The sequence below is a fragment of the Gigantopelta aegis genome, chromosome 4, assembly GCF_016097555.1.
Source record: "Gigantopelta aegis isolate Gae_Host chromosome 4, Gae_host_genome, whole genome shotgun sequence".
NCBI classification, from domain to species: Eukaryota; Metazoa; Mollusca; class Gastropoda; order Neomphalida; family Peltospiridae; genus Gigantopelta; species Gigantopelta aegis.
This window is the reverse complement of record NC_054702.1, coordinates 80843089-80863919: the sequence shown is the minus strand read 5'-3', so window position 1 is coordinate 80863919 and position 20831 is coordinate 80843089. Positions and strand designations below refer to the sequence as shown.

Here is a 20831-nt window from a genome sequence, read left to right as displayed (position 1 = left end):
CATGTTTTATGTAGGTTCTGGAGTTTAGAGAATGGTTTTACCTTCAACATGAGCGGTTTGATGCTTCTCTTTTAGTATGTCTGCCTTACAGAGATGAGCACGCTTCTAGGGTAATTACCCTCTTCTCAATTATATCAAACCACACGTTTTATGTAGGTTCTGGGGTTTAGAGAATGGTTTACCTTCAACATGTGTGGTTTGATGCTTCTCTTAAAGTGGGTCTGCCCCACGGAGATGAGCACCTTTCAAGGGCAATTACCCTCTCATCAACTGTCACGGGGATCCTATAATACCCGTAACTGAATAAAACACGATTATCCAAATATCTCTCCTAACTGTATATCTATTAGATATCTCTGTAACAGGCAGTTATACCCGCGTGGCTCGTCTAGGTATGATCAGAGATAAGATCTTATATAAAGCATATATTATTATAGCACGTTTAGTTCACTAGAAAACACAACAAAAACACAATACACTTTGGAATCTGTATTAACCTACGCTGACAAATGTACTGCCGCAGTAGTTAATTAACAACAACAAATAATAACAACCCAGAACTGATCACTTAATTAGTTAATCTCTAGGCGTCTAGTTTACACAATATGCTAATCACTTCACCGTGACACAACACCCACACGTGTGATAATTGAGAAACGCTTCCAGGGGAACTTAATTAATAAAGAAATTACAACTCTATTCCTAACTGGTTAATTTTTAATTAACCCTTACTACTCGTTCAGTAACGTGTGATAATTGAGAAACGCTGCCAGGGGAACTTAATTAATAAAGGAATTACAACTCCATTCCTAACTGGTTAATTTTTAATTAACCCTTAACTACTCATTCAGTAACCTTGTAACACAGAATTAATACTGGTACCTATCACAATAAAGACAATAACCTACAGTTTACCTAGGTCCTCTAGGATGACTGGCTAAGCCTTAATAATTATTTAGAACAGTGAGCCTACAGTATACTGCGTCAGATGACCGGCAGCACCGTCTAAATAATATTGGTATAATACAGTATTAAAATATTTAAAGTCACATCAATCACATCAAGGTTATACAACAGAGCAGAAATGATATTTACCAAGTCCAAACGGACTAACGTTCCCTGGTAGGCTTCCAATATGTTTCTCCCTGATATCTCTAAAACCCTAGCTATTTATCATAAAAATCCGAATATCGCCTGGGGGTACAACGCGGTCCTCCCCCTATCAAGTGATATTTCCACAGCGACCACGCCGGCATATTTTTCTTAGATCGCCAGACTTTCTGACGCCTAGTCCGCCAGCAATCCCCCGATCGTACCGAACTAGCGGAGGTATTACGTAACTACTGGCCACATGGCCTCCACACATGGACTGGGTGTGTATTAGAGAGAGCTCGACGACCGTCGCGCAGAGGTATTACGTAACAAAGTGCCCACTTGGGCTTAAGTGCATATTGGAACTGCACACGGCCATCTAAAACAATTAATATCGCCACAGGCGAAAACAAAATTAAGAGCATGTTCCGTCACATCAACTATAACATACCAGTCGCTCTGCTCGGTCTCTGGGGTTTAGAGAATGGTTTACCTTCAACATGTGTGGTTTGATGCTTCTCTTAAAGTGGGTCTGCCCCACAGAGATGAGCACCTTTCAAGGGCAATTACCCTCTCATCATCTATAACATATCAGTCGCTCTGCGCGGTCTCTGGGGTTTAGAGATGGTTTACCTTCAACATGTGTGGTTTGATGCCTCTCTTAAAGTGAGTCTGCCCCACAGAGATGAGCATCTTTCAAGGGCAATTACCCTCTCATCAACTATAACATACCAGTCGCTCTGCGCGGTCTCTGGGGTTTAGAGAATGGTTTACCTTCAACATGTGTGGTTTGATGCTTCTCTTAAAGTGGGTCTGCCCCACAGAGTTGAGCACCTTTCAAGGGCAATTACCCTCTCATCAACTATAACATATCAGTCGCTCTGCGCGGTCTCTGGGGTTTAGAGATGGTTTACCTTCAACATGTGTGGTTTGATGCCTCTCTTAAAGTGAGTCTGCCCCACAGAGATGAGCATCTTTCAAGGGCAATTACCCTCTCATCAACTATAACATATCAGTCGCTCTGCGCGGTCTCTGGGGTTTAGAGAATGGTTTACCTTCAACATGTGTGGTTTGATGCTTCTCTTAAAGTGGGTCTGCCCCACGGAGATGAGCACGCTGTTGAGGAAATCCGAGTCCTCGAGACTTTCGACGGCGGCGCCGAGGGCCTCCAGCACAGTGACTGCATGCTTCTGCAGCATCTCCTTGTCCATGTACCACTCCAGCTGGCTCGAGTCGTTCATCCGCACGATTTTCGGAAACAGCGACTTCAAGTCGGGCTCCATTTCGAAAAAACTTAAATAAGATATTATATAACATGTATTACTGTGAAATCAAAATACATAGTCGTACGGGCTTTCATTTTAACGCATTAAACGAAAATGCCCAAATCTGAATAACAACACTTATTCATATTAGCATTACTGCCAAATAGCTAAATAGGGCTGTAACTAATAGTGTGGGTATAATGATGGAAACATATGGTTAAAAGGTTTCAGGCTAGCTAATTTTGCCCTAATATCTCTATCATTTTTCCCCTAAATTTGAGGATTTTTTTCAGTCACACAGTCCTCTCCCCTCTACACCAGCCCGTCTCGTACGCTTATGTCAAAATATACCGGACAATAAAAGAAGCGCGAATATATGTTAACAGCAGCGTAGAACGGACTGATAGGCGGACATACCTGAATACACGTCTTTATCCTTGGTGGGGGGGAAGGTATATTTTCAAATTCAACTGTTAGAAGAATTCTAAAGATTTAAAAGAACTACTAGTATTTTTCTTGAATTCTATGCCAGCTTTGTAATGATTTGTAGGTTGAAAGAGTGTACATGTATAATATGTTTCTCGTGAATTTGTAACAATTCATGACACTGTCCAACTATCCCTTGCACTAATGTCTTGCTGCCTTGCGAGGAGAAACCATTTTGAATATTATACTGGTTGAGGTTACTTACAGGTAAAACATATGCAACATAAGGGATATATATACACCAAATACACAGACGGGACATAAATTGCATCCAACTCGCACCATCTAATCTAAACTATGCTCATAAAAGGCCCTTTTTATCCCGAATTCTTGTGGTACAATAATATTGTAAATCTGCAAATCGCATTAACAGGCAACGAATAGTAAGTGCATATTCACATTCCTCGAAGATTCTTTCATTTATATATTGAATTATTTCTGGTCGACATGTAGCTAATTTTAATTCTCGAGGGAGGAGCAATTGTCCATCATTGATAAGCATCGCAGAATAGCTTTCTAATCATAAAGGATTATGATGGGGGAACTGAATGTAAATATAAGGTGCAGAACAACCATTTAAAGGGACATTCCTGAGTTTGCCGCACTTTTTAAGATGTTATCGACTAACAGAGACTTTTTAACGATTGTAATTACATAACAAATATATTTTTCGGCGTACAATATTAGTGGCTGTATATTAAACGTGTTTCTGATCGTTCTAATATTTGTACTAGGTTAAATTTAATTTTATTTCCAAAAATATAATGTTTTCGTACGTACGAAATTATTTGAAGACAAAATCCAGTTTGGGCTTCTTACAAATATTAAGGTGACCAGAAACACATTGAATATACAGACACTGGTATTCTAAACCAGAAAATATATTTCATGTGTAAGTTTAATTGTAGAACTATTTTATTAGTCGGAAACACCTTACAATGCAGCAAACTCAGGAATGTCCTTTTAACTCTTGAGATTTCATCATCTTGTTCTGGCGAGCTAGTGCACCACAAAGGCCGTGATGTGTGCTATCCTGTTTGTGGGTTGGTGCATATAAAAGATACCTTGCTACAAATGAAAAGAAAAAGTAGCGGGTTTCCTCTCTTAGACTTTGTCAAATTTGCCAAATGTTTCACTTCCAATAACCGATTATTGATAAATCAATGTGCACCAGTGGTATCATTAAATTTTCCTGGCGATACGGGTATCCCAGAATGCAATCGCTTTATTACAGACTGGATATCTGTTTACGTATTTAGAACATTGCGATATTAGAGGTGGGACAGACGTACTACTCTCCGATATAATAGGGATTGGACTGCTAGTAAGATGCAGTCTTCATTCAGCTGTTTGTGGCGGAATGTAGCGCAGTGGTAAAGCGCTCGCTTGATGCGTGGTCGGTTTTGGATCGATCCCCGACAGTGAGCCCATTTGGCTATTTCTCGCTCCAGCCAGTGCACCACGACTGGTACATCAAAGACCGTGGTTTGTGCTAGTCTGTCTATGGGATGGTGCATATAAAAGATCACTTGCTGCTAATCAATATCTGTGTGGTCCTTAACCATATGTCCGACGCCATATAACCGTAAATAAAATGTGTTGAGTGAGTCGTTAAATAAACCATTTCCTTCCTTCATTCCGCTGTTTTTACATGCTATTGTCGCTTCGCAACTTTTTTCGATTACAAAGCAAATCCTGGTGTCATATAATAAGAAACTATGCCTTAGAGGAACAGTTCAACTCCATACTGATTACCGTGTAATATCGCCTTGGAAGCACACTAATGCCTAGCCTTGCAGCGTCTAATACAACAAGGATAGCCTTCAAAATTCTAAAAATTCCAGACAACCGCAAAAAAAAGAGGACTATATGTTACAATGACAATGTTAACATGACATACGGATATGGCTTTCTTAGAAATATTCTTAGAGGCAACATTTGGAAGTTGTTTTTCTTTTTAAAAATCTTCTCTCTTTTTTCTTGTTTTTCTTTTCTTTTGTAATTTATTTAATGTTTTTTTTTTGTTGTTGTTGTTTCCTTAAAACCTAAGATATTTAAGAATCTTTGGGGGTTCTTTTTAAATCATGCAATCTAAGATATTTGAGGATTTTAAAAGCCAAACTCACATTTATAGTTATATCGTATTCTGTAAGCCGGCTGCCGTTGTCATCTTATTGACAGGCCTAAGAATTTGGAGCATGCTTGAATCAATATTGGACGTGTTAACAGGGACCATTCCGTGCTACTTATTGACACATGATGAAGAAAACGTTACATCCTCACTAATCGAGACTCGAGGTAATGTGTTTGGCTCAATCAATGTAAAGACATTAATTTCACTCATCGCCTCGTGAGGGTCAACGGCAGCCAGATATAGGAGGCAAATCATGGCAATTCGAACTGTAAATAAGGGAGTGCCTACTAATGGTGTTATGTACATAGCACTGTGTGTGGCCAACGGGTAGCACAATTAGCACATACATTTGATTTGAAAACTGGCTGCGTTCATATATCTATATAAATCTATACTGTACCGGATATTGGATGAACATTTTCACTTGGGGAATAAAACAACTTTGCTCGGTCTTGGAAAGAGCATGCGAATTGTAACTATTGTTAGTAGTTTCTATAAAGTGTTATATTACGCGTAATACATAGTCATGACCGTGTCTCTGTGCAATGCAGTCGAACGGGCATTTGGCAAAATAGTAGATGATTCTCTGAATCTCTATCTCGTGCATCATCCATAGGAGGACAGCCAGTGAATATATGGAGATGTCACGGCCAAAATTTCATATATGAAATATGCATTTGTAATTCGCCAGTTTAATCTTCTACGGATGTAGTCAGTCGCATATTATGACAGCAGCACTACTTGTCCCCTAGAGTGTTAGATATTCCAGGTTCCATCAGCGTTATGATAATTATCTAGGGAACCCTGAGGGCATTCAAAATGTTTTATGGTAGACATTTGGAGGCTATATCTACTAAATACGACGCAAAACTGACGAAAATGATGGCTGATGCTATTTAATATTTTGAACATGTACATTGTACATATACATAATTTGTTTATCTCTTTGGTGAAACTGGCACATTTTGAACATCGTTTTAGATGAAGTGACGAGCTGTGGTAGCAGTACTCATGTCGGGTGCCACCAGTTTTAGATGAAGTGACGAGCTGTGGGGGCAGTACTCATGTCGGGTGCCACCAGTTTTAGATGAAGTCACGAGCTGTGGTTGCAGTACTCATGTCGGGCAGTACTCATGTCGGGTACCACCGTGGGGCAGGATAAGCTCACGTTTCGCGAACACCTGATATCATCACTGTTATGACAGTAATTCACGAGTGCGTGTATTCACCACTTTTCTTATTCCATTGAGGTCTGTCCCTTGCTAGTTTGGATTTAGTAAACTATTATAAACATTACGACAATCAAAATACAAATTGGAAATCACATAGACACTGATACTCTATAAGAAAAATAATGTTATTAACAGTCATTTTAATCCATGAAACAGTCCAACTAGCCGGCAGCGTATTATAATTGCTACCAATTAGCCAAATGTTCCTTTAAAACTAGGAGGGAGAGTGACCTTGGTCGCTCACTAGACTGGTTTTTGCGCTTAACTCCAAATGAATGTGATACGATACTATCAGTCAAATTGTTCGCGAGCGCTCGACTTCCTGAACACGATACAGTAATGTGGGTTTTTCAAAGAGACGAAATGTACTTCAGTGGTGAAGCGCTCGACTGTCCTCAGGGGATCCGTTGAGGTCTTCTCCTTTTGTTTTCGTTTCAAGTCCTGGCACAGAGTGGTCAATTAATCGTGGTGAACTAGTTACCATGGGAAATAATCAACAGCATACACTAATTAGCGCCGCTCAGGTTCATCATGTCATGGTTCGACTTTCACGTGTTCGCATTAACTTTTCGTTACTAATTCAGAATCAGATCAGTCACTCTGATTTCATCACCTTTTTTTCATTGCGGTCGTGCTGGAAACAATCTCTTAAATCTCCTAACGAGCTTTACCACATTTGTAAATAACCGTCCACTTTTGGTAAGTGCATTTCGTGTTATCTGTGTATGAGGACGACCACTGGACGCGTGTGTTCCTGTTCAGTAAGATGTTCTCTTGGCAGGATCCATACTCGTCAACGCGAGTGGAAGGCTCGTCTTGTGTCTTGTTTTGGAAACCATGCAGTCTTATTATGGGCTGTCCCATTGCGCTAAACAGCATGATAATCTAAGAAATGATGGAAATGAGAATGTTTCCCATACAACTTGAACGGGGGGCTTTGGGCTATAGAATACGATCTTTTAGTAGTTTGAGATTCGGAGCTACTTACGAAACGTAATTAATAATACTGTGAAATTTTTATTTTCTTGGGCTTAAAGTTTGATGATTTTGCTAAAATAAACATTTCTTGGATTAGAAATGTAGTATCATCAATTCGAATTTTATGTATACATGTATTACATTTTCGTTGTGTTCTTAAATTCGTTGACTGAACTAGTACACGATTTATACGAAAATTATACCACCACTGATAAAAGTGAGTTCACAGTAATCTATCATATATGTCCATCTATCTATCATATAGGTTCATCCATCATATATGTATGCATTTATTTTTATTTTTTTCGGATGCGGAACGTTGTTCAGTGATAGAGTGATCGCCCGGGGTGCAATGGTTCATAGGATCGATGACTCTCAATGGACAAATTCTGCCAAGATTCGATATTCTGATCCTTGCGGTAGTATTTTACTGGGGGGGTGAAATGGCATGTTTTTCTTGAAATACTGTAAAAGCCTGTCACGAAATGTGCATATAAATCTAGTCATTCTCGGTTTTATAAGTCATAAGATCATAACGCTAAAACAGCCAAAACGTACTATTTCTTCAGATGTCCAGTAAATGATCTTAACCAACGCTATAATGTTAGATAATTGTAACCTGCTATCATATACGAGAGATGCATTACTTTAGTTTTGCGCTCACTTCCAGATACCTTTACGACTTCGTGAAAGTAGGAGTAATTGAAATTACAAAATTGCACACGCTTCGCTTTAATTTGCGATATTTCGCCACTGGTGTAAAACGCGCGAGTTCTAACCAGCCCGAGGAAACACTGTTGATTTTTGTGTCATCTTAAATCATCCGTACTTCATTAAATTACGTTCAATCAACGAGGGGTTTTGTCTGTCCCAAGCAGAAATTCTGGTCAGAGTCTGGGTTTGCGTTCTGGACGTTAAATGGATACACCACTTTAACACAGTAGATTGGATGTGTTCTGGACGTTAAATGGATACACCACTTTAACACAGTAGATTGGATGTGTTCTGGACGTTAAATGGATACACCACTTTAACACAGTAGATTGGATGGATTTGAAGAGGAAAGAAACGAAATATTTGTTTAACGGCACCTCAGCACATTTGTATTCAGTCCTGTTAGCGTCTAGTATAAAGGTAATGATGTCATAGTTGGCATAGGTAATCCGACACGGCACCCTGCGTCTTTTAAAAACATAAGAACAAAACAACACTTAGAATTGATGATATGACAGAAACAATCAAGAAAAGGAAATTTACGAGAACTAAACCATGGAGTTACTTCTTGGTTTGAGGTGTGGGTTTTTGTTGTTGTTGCTTTTGTTTGTTTTGGGGTTGTTGTTTTTTGGCGGTGTCACGGGGATCCTATAATACCCGTAACTGAATAAAACACGATTATCCAAATATCTCTCCTAACTGTATATCTATTAGATCTCTCTGTATCGGGCAGTGTATACCCGAGTAGCTCGGCTCTAGGTATAAACAGAGATAAGATCTTATATAAAGTATATATAATATAGCACGTTTAGTTCACTAGAAAACACAACAAAACACAATACACTTTGGAATCTGTATTAACCTTAAGCTGACAAATATATTTGCCGCAGTTAATTAATTAACAACAACAATAATAATAACAACCCAGAACTAATCACTTAATTAGTTAATCACTAGGTGTCTAGTTTACACAATATTCTAATCACTTCACCGTGATACAACACACCCACGTGTGATAATTGAGAAACGCTGCCAGGGGAACTTAATTAATAAAGGAATTACAACTCTATTCCTAACTGGTTAATTTTTAATTAACCTTTACTACTCATTCAGTAACCTTGTAATACAGAATTAATACTGGTACCTATCACAATAAAGACAATAACCTACAGTTTACCTAGGTCCCCTAGGATGACCGGCTAAGCTTTATATTACCAAATACTCGTATAAATAATATTGGTATAATACAGTATTAAATATTTAAAGTCACATCAATCACATCAAGGTTATACAACAGAGTAGAAAAATATATATTTACCAAGTCCAAACGGACAAACGTTCCCTGGGATCCTTCCTTTTGTTTCTCCTCGATATATCTAAAATCCTAACTATTTATTATAAATCCGAATATCGCCTGGGGGTACAAGGCGGTACGACCAAGACGGCATATTTTACTTAGATGGTCAGACTAGCTGTCGCCAATCGCTAGAAAAACAAGGTCGTAAAACAGAACTCGCGGAGGTATTACGTAACTACTGGCCACTTGGCCTCCGCATCTGATCTGGGTGTGTATTAGAGGGTACGGTCGCGCGGAGGTATTGCCCACCTAGTCTAAGTGCATATTGGGACTGCACACGGCCCTCTAAAACAATTAATATCGCCACAGGCGAAAAGAAATTAAGAGCATGTCCCGTCACAGGCGATTTTGTTTTTTGTTTTTGTATATGCAGTAAGCATTGTACTTTGAAATGCCACCTACTTCTATACCCGTACGAAGTTATGCCCTCGTTGGTGCTGCTGTCGTTTACATATGGTGTCTTGGGAGCCAGTGATAGGGAACGGTGGGAGATTAAATGTGATTTGTTGGTATTTTGTAACGATTTACAAACGAAATGTTTCATTGACATGGCAGGGTGGGATCTAGCTCAGTGGGTTGAGCGCTCACCTGATGTGCTTGCGTAGTAGAATCTAACCACCTCAATGGACCCATTCTCTGGGTTTTGTGCCGACCTAACCAGGGCACCACAAGTGGTATATCAAAGGCCGTAGTATGTGCTGCCCTGACTGGGAAAGTGAATATAAGAGATCCCTTGCTGCTAATGGAAAAATGTAAGTGGTTTCTTTTAAGACTACGAGTCAAAACTTACCAAATGTGTCACATCCAATAGCCGATGATTAATACATCAGTGTGCTCTAATGCTGTCGTGAAACACAAACTACCGGCTTCGGTGGCGTCGTGGTTAGGCCATCGGTCTACAGGCTGGAAGGTACTGGGTTCGGATCCCAGTCGAGGCATTGGATTTTTAATCCAGATACCGACTCTAAACCCTGAGTGAGTGCTCCGCAAGGCTCAATGGGTAGATGTAAACCACTTGAACCGACCAGTGATCCATAACTGGTTCAACGAAGGCCATGGTTTGTGCTATCTTGCCTGTGGGAAGCGCAAATAAAAGATCCCTTGCTGCCTGTCGTAAAGGAGTAGCCTATGTGGCGACAGCGGGTTTCTTGTAAAAAAAACAGTGTCAGAATGACCATATGTTTGACGTCCAATAGCCGATGATAAGATAAAAAAATCAATGTGCTCTAGTGGCGTCGTTAAATAAAACAAACTTTACTTTTTTTTAAAACACAAACTTTACCTTTTACATGGCAAAACATTTAACTGGTTGCTTCCAAAAACCTTTTCAGGCCTTCCTGGCAGTGTGCGCCGATTTCAATCAAATTGGGGCGTTCGGCTCAACATAAAATGTCATTCGAGTTTTGCTCGTTAATGGGTCTTTACTCTTTAGATACGGCGAATGTATGTGTGCACAAAGTCATCATACAATTCATTACCGACGTACAGTCGTAAAACGCGGATAGTCGGTAGTTAAGACACCGCTCTTTAGGTTGAAGACCCCTCGAGGACATTCTAGAATCCATGGCGTGTTCAGCTGTTTGTCTTCTACACACAACGTGTATTATAAACACACACACACACACACAGAGAGAGAGAGAGAGAGAGAGAGAGAGAGAGAGAGAGAGAGAGAGAGAGAGAGAGAGAGAGAGAGAGAGAGAGAGAGAGAGAGAGAGAGAGAAAGAGAGAGAGAGAGAGGCATACAGACACACACACATACAGAGACATACACACACACATGTAGACACACACATACAGAGAGACACATACAGACACACACACATACACATAAACGCACACACACACACACACACACACATATAGACAGAAACACACAGACACACATACAGAGAAACACATACATACACACATAAACACACAAACGGACACATACACACACACATACACATAAGACACATACACATACACACACACACACACACACACACCTCTCGTTATTATCATTATCATTATGAACAACAGCAGCAGTAACAGTAGTAGCTATAGGTAGTACTAAATCAAATAACATCCGACTGAGTCAAACTTAATACCACAAGTCCTGCCGTTGGTGATAAATTAAGTATGTTTGTTTCATCTGGGCAAAAATGTATGCAATTGTATTTCATCTCGTACCACTGTGTCAAGTAGCCATGTTCCTGAAACATGTATTGGGTACTAGGGTAGTCATAGACGCTACCCATTATCTCTGAAATGAGCAGCTTAACCCCGAATTATTTTCTGGTTGAGGGGTGGTAGTATTTAGATTGGTGGTTTATATGGTTTACACACACACACACACACACACACACACACACACACACACACACACACACACATAGACACATATATACATACTATTGGAAATTGTCCGCTAAAAATAAAAATAAGTATTGAATCAACAAAAACAGTGTATATATCTTTATTATAACTTCTTTTTAAAAAATGAAACAATTTCATGTGCAGATTTGTCTTGTGTTTTTCTATCGCAAAGTGACCTTGATATTAACTTTTGTTTACGTGTAGTGACTGTTGGTGTTGTGCGGTTATTTCGATCTTGGTCTTCAGTGATGACGTATTTTTATGAGGTTTATGGAAAAGAAGTGTTTTATTTAACGACGCACTCAACACATTTTATTTACGGTTATATGGCGTCAGACATATGGTTAAGGACCACACAGATTTTGCGAGGAAACCCGCTGTCGCCACTACATGGGCTACTCTTTCCGATTGGCAGCAAGGGATCTTTTATTTGCGCTTGCCACAGGCAGGATAGCACAAACCATGGCCTTTGTTGAACCAGTTATGGATCACTGGTCGGTGCAAGTGGTTTACACCTACCCATTGAGCCTCGCGGAGCACTCACTCAGGGTTTGGAGTCAGTATCTGGATTAAAAATCTCATGCCTCGACTGGGATCCGAACCCAGTACCTACCAGCCTGTAGACCGATGGCCTGCCACGACGCCACCGAGGCCGGTGAGGTTTATGGAAGGATAACGCTTGGTTTTTTTAGTGACGTCAGCCAATCAGAATACAGTAAATCGTATAAATTCGGAAAGTTTGTAATTATATACATATAAATATAATATATATATATAAACATATTATATACACACATATGCACTCACGCAAAGCATTACTTTCCAGAATTTTGCTAATTGTTATTATTATTATTATTATTATTATTATTATTATTACTTCAGTAAATTCGTCCAACGTTATTTTGTCATAAAATGATATTAAATACATTTTATTCATTTTCAAAACCATTTACTTTGATTCACTTTTTAAAAATATTATTGTTAAAAAAAAGTTTAATATGTCCCCACTAGTTGGTTCCTTCCTGCGTTTAATCTTCGACTACATTTTACCACATGAATATTATTAACGTGCAGAACTGAGTTGAAAGACACCGCAGCATAATTACAGAAATCTTCCAAAAAGGCGTGTATAAAACGAACATTGTAAAGTATAAAATCGGAAAGTCAACGAAAATTTAAAGAAATAATGGAATGGAATGATTGTTTAACGTGCACGTTCAGAGCAAGTTGTTGTAGCGCACGTCTGTCCTGGGCACAGGTGCCGGCCTCACCTGGCTCCTCCGTCAAGGACAGGAACGTTGGAGCCAGTGGTTGGAGTGGGAATCGGGGTTGGTTGGAGGAGGAACCGCCTGCACTGGCAGGTGCAAGGGAACACCAGCCAGCAGTCCGACCGTGGCCGGTAACAGGCGGAGGGTAGTATAGTGCTATTAGGCCGTCCGCTGAACAGAAAAACGTGAAGTTTCGTTCCACCTATCAGGGGTCTAACTAATGTTTATGTTTTGGGCTAGACAAACATCTTGTTTATAACAAAAAAAAAGTTTACCAAATTTTTTTCCTGCATTTTTTTTTTAATTCAAACTGAAAATGGGAACTATATACAAACGCGCATTGCAAAAATCGCACTCATAACGGCTATAAATGTCAACAAAAAGTAGGGAATCCCCTGTGCGGGCAGAGGGAAAATTAAAGAAATTTCTGCATCTAAAGATCTAGGCTAGCTTCGCTGCATTATACATGCGTGTCAAGGTGTGGAAGGTAAATTGACAACCTTTTCAGCTACCACATGGGATAAATGCGTCGAGTGTGCTACGAAATGGTCAAAATTAACGGGCGAACTTAGTGATATTTCGAACAATCTTTTTAGAAGTGGCGTACTTGACATTCCGTTTTCAAAAGACGCTTGTGTACACTTTGGCTATCATAAATCATGTTATCAAAAATTTACAAACAAGATATACATTAAGAAATCACAAAAGGCTAGTGAGAAAACAGCATTGGTAGTGCCAGAAGAAAATGAATCAAATGACGATGATAATGATGTCAGCTCTCCAAAAAAACTCCGGTCCAGTTCTGTTGTGTCAAAAGTCGGTGAAACCAGCTGTAGTGTTTTACCAGCATTATGCATCATATGCAAGAAGAAAGACTTATGTGTCACTGTTGAACACAAACGAGTTAAAGACAAGCTAATACAAGCAGAAACTGAGTCAGCTGGTAAGTAATTGTTTATAACATTTTTTATTTATTTTAGGCCACACAAATAAATATGCTTCTGGTCACCACCCTTGTTCAAATTGTTATTACCAATTGTTATTTTCAAATATTTATATTGCGAAATATATGATTTAAATATTTAATTATTTTAATTAGGCATACCTTTTATAACTTTTATTTTGACAGTCACATTGTGGTCATCAGAGTTGGAACAATTTTACATTTTAATGGTAGACCATGGACTACCAGGTATCTAAAATGTGGTTTATGCAGTTAACAATATGGTTGCCCAGTTAACAAATCGGGTAGCCCTGTGCATCCGGGGACTGGATTTGGCTAAGCCTGCTGGTCTACATAAAATAAAAGCAACAAACAAATTGATGTTATATTGTAACTGACCGTTATTAGTATATTACAGCTTTAACTGGCTTAGGCTGGAAGAAATGTTTTCAGTTCACTCATGTAATAATCTTGCATTGCAGGTCAGTTGCGAGAAGCAGCCACTGAGAAGTGTGATGAAACAATTCTACTTCACATTCGAGAAAAAAGGATTGTGTAGCTATTGAAGTAAAATATCGTTCATGCTACAAAAATTACACAAGATCCCTGAGAAAGAAGAAACGTTTTTTTAATTTTTCCCCCTTTTTGTTTTGTCATGGTCATTGCACAAAATCGTGATGTTGACTTGAAAGAGATCCTTACCTATTCATTAGGAACAGTTTCATTTCCTCTAGCAAGTATAGATGGATCAATGGCCAAAAGTACAAAATCAGCCTTGTTGGATGTCATTGAGAAGAAGGTTGGTGATTGCCTTGTTGACAGTGTACCTGCAAATTCAGCCATTATTCTGGATGCCATGGCAGTTCTACAATCAATGGTCAACATTCCAGAGACATTTGGAGAACTTGCTGACAACATTTTAACTATAGTCATCAACATGGCAATGAGGTACAAGTGTTTCCGTGTGGATTTTGTAGCTGACCAATATCCAAGCATCAGCATTAAGAATGCAGAACGCTCTAGACGGGCAGCAAGTGGTTCTCGGATCACACATATATGGCACAACACAGAAGACACCTATCAGTGGAAAACAATTCATGTCTGTGGGACAAAACAAAGAAGCACTCATCAATTTCTTATTCAACTGTTGGAAAGATGCAAACTTTGAAGCAACAAAGAAAGATATTGCCCTGTATATTATACATGATGATAAATGCCACTTGACTGATATCAAGAACAAGAAGGCAACAGTAAGCCATGTTTCTGAACTTGATTGTGACCACGAAGAAGCCAATACTAGACTACTGCTTCATGCTCTTCATGCCTCTGCAGAACACAGTGCTGTTATCATCAAAAGTCCAGATACAGATGTTGCCATAATAGCACTGAGCTTGAAGCAAAAAATACATGCCCATTTGTTTTTCCTCACAGGAGTGAAGAACCGTACACGTATCATCAACTTACAGAAAATTGAATCTGCATTGTCAGCAAGATTTTGCCAGGCTCTTATTGGGATACATGTGTTTTCTGGCTGTGATTCACCTAGTGCGTTCTATGAGAAAGGAAAAAAGAGGGCATTTGACATAGCAAATGAATCTGATGAATTTGTGGAAGGTTTCGTGGAGCTAGGAAAATATTTCACATTGAATGATAAAGTTTTGCTTGTAATGGAAAGATTTGTGTGTCGGTTATATGGCCAGTCCACATCAAGTGTAAATGAAGCCAGGCACAAAGTCTTTTGTCTTGCAAAAACATCAGAACCGAGCATGCCACCCACACAAGATGCACTTCAGCAGCACTGCAAGAGGGCCAATTACCAAGCAGCCATACACAGAAGATCTCTTAACAGTCAATATCTGCTCCATCACCCAACAGCCATGGTTGGGTTGTAAAAGCTGGAGAAATATCAATCGACTGGATGACTAAAGACCCTGCCCCAGAAGCTGTTCTTTTGTCAGTTAATTGTAAATGTAAGACTGGAATGTGCTCCACAAATAGGTGTTCGTGCCAGTCAGCCAGGCTGTCATGCACAGATTTGTGTAAATGTTGTAACTGCACCAGTCGGAAAGATGAGGCTCAGGATGATGTGTTTTCTGATGATGATGACGATGATAGTGGTGATTAGATGGACTAAAATTTATACAAATACATAAATATACATGGTTTGACCGTATTTCCTTTAACAGGTAATACAAATGTAAATATGTGCAGAACAGTTGTGAGAAAGCAGAAACATAAGCTAAACACGCCTGCACAGTGCATTTCACAGCTAATTTAAAAAATAAATACAAATGCAGGCCTATAAAGAGCTAGAACTATGGTATTAATAGGTACTAGTGCCTATTCAAAGTGATTAGACCATTTAAAATAATTAAACATCTCAAATCTTCATATCAGTAATATCACAATCTGATATATAAGATGGACTGCAATTTTTTAAAAGTCAACCCGAGTTATATTAAAATAACATGTATGTGGTAGCACAACACAAGTTTGACTGTACTTGAGAAATGAGTATTCACAGATACTGTAGTGTATGACAGTTCTGACGCATGTTAAGGAGGACGATCGCTGGCGATGGCTAGCCTCGTCATGCTGTTTTTTTGCGACTAACGTTAGATGAACGTTAAATAATAGAAGACGATGGTACCAATCAAAATTTGATTTAATAGTTCGCAAGCGCTCGGCCTCTTGAGCACGTCACTGATCTTGTAACAACTACAATTATAGTGGGGTCATAGCTGGCTTCCCCGTGACCATTTTTCGGGGACCAAAGTTTGACCGTCAGTGGGCCCATTGGGCTATTTTTCGCTCCAGCCAGTGCACCACGACTGGTATATCAAAGACCGTGGTATGTGCTATCCTGTCTTTGGGATGGTGCATATAAAAGATCCCTTGCTGCGTCGTTAAATAAAACATTTCCTATTTCCAGTGGTTGAAGGTGGATTTCAAATCTTTGGGACCTTTAGAAAACTTTTTAGCCCCCATGTACCTCGCGAAAGTTCCGACTAACTCCACCAGAGGGCCAAATCTGGAAATCGAAAATCGCCATCTCACTTAATGTATAAGTAACAATCACGAATAAGGTGTCTATTCCCATTACAAAGAGGATGCCTGGTCTTCTGGTGGGAATATTTTTGTAATTAATCATTAGAAAACGCCAGAGCTCTTGAAATACTTGGTTTAGATCATAAGTGATTAGTGTTTTATACTGAAAAGTAGATGTACAATCTATTGGTGATATTAATTTTGAAAATTGAGATAATCTTGATCTTCAACTCCAAGATGGCCGTTGTTCACCGTATTTAAAATAAGAATATGCTGGAGCCTTTAAACTAACAGGATTAGAATAATAAAGGAAGTTTCTATTTACACCAAACAGGGAATTTGTAAAAATAATTTGTGTGGTCTTTTAGTAATTTGAGGTCATTTTGACCTGGAAATCTAACATGGAGGGCGTGGCAGCTGTATTGAAACATTAAATTGCAATATGTATTTCAAAACAAAAGTTCATACTGTATGATTGGCCATATTTGAGACACAATTTAATGTAATTCGTCATAAATAAAATCGGAAACATCCTCTACAATCCTCTACATCTGAGCATATCCTACGACGACTGGTTTTTCAATGCACACTACACAACGCGACTCAACTCGACTATAATTGAGTTGCGTCGCGTCACGGCATCATATAACGTGATCTAAGCTTAAGACGCATGTTACACTTTTAGATTATCTTCGCGACTTGTGAGCTGATGGAATTAAACTACCGACGGGTTAACGAACTACTTAATCAGCTGGTGTTATGGAAAACACACACACACTGAGAAGGATGATGCTGGACTTTTATTCATACAAAGGCGCTGAAAGGTTGGGATTAGTATGCTTTCCCATGCACTAAATAATTGTGTGGTCCTTAACCATATGTCTGACGCCATATAACCGTAAATAAAATGTGTTGAGTGCGTCGTTAAATAAAACATTTCTTTTTCCCATGCACTAATTAGACCCTAACTTACGATGTTCCCTGAAGGCGTGATATAATGAGTGCAGGATGCGTTCGTCATCTGATATACGTCAAACCTTGTTCCTCGTTTCTTTCATTTCGACTTATTTTCGTGCTTATATCCAATTACGGTTCAAGCACGCTGTCGTGAGCACTCACCTCAGCTATCTGGGCTGTCTGTCCAGGACAGTGGGTTAGTTTTTAGTGGTTAATGGTTAGTCACTCTAAGTGGGAAAGAAGAGGGTGTAGTGGTCTTATACCTACCCACTGAATCGTTAAAACTCGCTCTGGGTGGGAGCCGGTACCGGGCTGCGAACCCAGTACCTACCAGCCTTATGTCCGACGTCTTAACCACGACACCACCGAGGCCGGTATTGTTCCTCAAACGAGGTGACAGCGTTATTGTAGTTACTGATACTGGACGTATACCACCAAATCAAATCCCATAGACGACAATAGTAACATATGTGGCTACGTAGCCCAGTGGTAAAGCGCTCGCTTCATGCGCGGTCGGTCTTGTGTCGATCCCCGTCGGTGGGCCCATTGGGCTATTTCTTGTTCAAACCAGTGCACCACCACTGGTATGTCAAAGGCCGTGGTATGTATTATCCTGTCTTTGGGATAGTGCATATATACGATCCCTTGCTACTAATGGAAAACATGTAGCGGGTTTCCCCTCTAAGACTGTCAAAAATACCAAATATTTGACATCCAATAGCCGATGATTAATAAATCAATGTGCTCTAGTAGGGTCGTTAAACAAAACAAACAAACTAATATGTGGCTAAAACTCCTACCTGCAACGTATCAATCAACATATAAACCACCAATCTAAATACTACCACCCCTCAACCAGAAAATAATTCGGGGTTAAGCTGCTCATTTCAGAGATAATGGGTAGCGTCTATGACTACCCTAGTACCCAATACATGTTTCAGGAACATGGCTACTTGACACAGTGGTACGAGATGAAATACAATTGCATACATTTTTGCCCAGATGAAACAAACATACTTAATTTATCACCAACGGCAGGACTTGTGGTATTAAGTTTGACTCAGTCGGATGTTATTTGATTTAGTACTACCTATAGCTACTACTGTTACTGCTGCTGTTGTTCATAATGATAATGATAATAACGAGAGGTGTGTGTGTGTGTGTGTGTGTGTGTGTGTGTGTGTGCATGTATGTGTATGTGTGTACATGTATGTCTGTATGTGTGTGTGTGTGTGTGTGTATATATATATATATGTATGTATGTATGCATGTGTATATGTGTGTGAGTATGTCAGTGTGTATGTCTATCTGTCTGTGTGTGTCTGTATGTATGTGTCTGTTAGTGTGTGTGTGTGTGTGTGTGTGTGTGTGTGTGTCTGTGACCGCATGTGTGTATGTAAGTATGTATATGTATGTGTACGCATACGCGAGCGCGCGTGTGTATGTATGTATGTGTTTGTGTGTGTGTGTGTCGGTGTGTGTATGTCTGTGTTTGCGTGTGTGTGTATGTATGTGTTTGTGTGTGTATGTGTGTGTGTATGTGTGTGTGTGTGTGTGTGTGTGTATGTGTCTGTATATATGTGTGTGTCTGTGTGTGTGTGTGTGTGTGTGTGTGTGTGTCGGTGTGTGCTTGTGTGTGTGCGTCAGTATGGGTGTGTGCGTGCGTGTGCATGTGTGTGTGTCGGTGTGTGCTTGTGTGTGTGTCAGTATGGGTGTGTGCGTGCGTGTGCATGTGTGTGTGTGTGTGTGTGTGTGTGTGTGTGTGTGTTGTAAAGTAAATATGTTTATCATTGATTGTTTTGTTATGCTGTATTTAATTGCAGTAGTTGACTAAATGTAATGTTCAAGCCTGCTCCACAATGAACTTGCTGAATTATAGTAATTATGGAGTTGTAAACCACGCGTGTCATATTATAGTCCAATTTTGTCTGGAATAGCTTGTATTATGGGTACTACGTTTTAAATGATCAACATAATGTGCTAAACAGCCTTAAACTGATGCTCATTCGATTTTGTTGTTGTTGTTTTTGTTGTTGTTGTTGTTGCTGCTGCTGTTGTTACTGAAGCTGCTGCTATTTTGTTGTCATTGTTCTTAACATTATATTTTACAGCATGATTTTGAAAACGAGTACGCTTACGTCTGTAGCGAAAAGTCTTAAGACTGATTTATAAATTACTTCTCCGCCGACTCTTGTCGGCGAGTAGTTGACTCTCTCAGTTCTGCCCCTGCGTGTGCTGTAACCTCATCGTGGTGCAGGGGTGTAACATTCTCTTTGAGAATGGCCAATACAGCATAAAATTGAAGTTTTGAGTAAGATTCAGTATCCGAAACATTCTGTGATATTTGTGTTTTTGCACAGTTCTTTACACTGTTTTTGTTTAAGTCTTGAATTTTTATATTGACGTTGATCATCACTTTATTTATTTGCATTACCATAGTTTGACACCCAATAGCCGATGTATTTTTCGTGCTGGGGTGTCGTTAAACATTCATTCATTCATTCATTCATTCTCTCAGTTCTGTTTCAGTTCCAACCTAACCCTCATGTTTCAGTGAAGTCAGTGTGGTTTTAACACAGGTCATATTAAATTTTAGTGCGCGTTCGTTCAACATTGCTTTTTCGTTTGCAATGCATCGACCCAATAAAACATAAAATTCCGTTTCGTATGATTTCGGCAATCAAAGTATGACTTGACCTTTACGCATCCCATTAGCTTGTTTGTGATAGGCAGCAAAATGATTTGTCAAAACACTTCTTCGTCATAAAGGATATTATTCAAAATTTATGATTCACTGTCATAATCTCAAAATTAACATAGATCGTTAGAAAATGGACATAAAAAGACACCTGCTTGTATGATTGCATAGTTGTGTGGGGCGGGATTTAGCTCAGTCGATTGAGCGCTCGCCTGAGGTGCTTGCGTCGCAGGGTCGAACCACCTCGGTGGATCCGTTCAACTGATTGGGCTTTACACTTTCCAACCAATGCACCACAACT

At 39.5% G+C, this 20831-nt stretch overlaps 1 protein-coding gene across 1 annotated transcript in view; it reads right to left on the bottom strand.

Moving 5' to 3' along the window:
- The window catches only part of LOC121370016 (neuroglobin-like), a 64003-nt gene that overhangs the window by 9193 nt on the left and 33979 nt on the right, over nucleotides 1-20831 (bottom strand). Inside the window, exon 3 of the mRNA XM_041495110.1 lies at nucleotides 2148-2385. Within this exon, the coding sequence (XP_041351044.1) occupies nucleotides 2148-2385 (238 nt within the window). The remainder of the gene's footprint in view (nucleotides 1-2147; nucleotides 2386-20831) is intronic.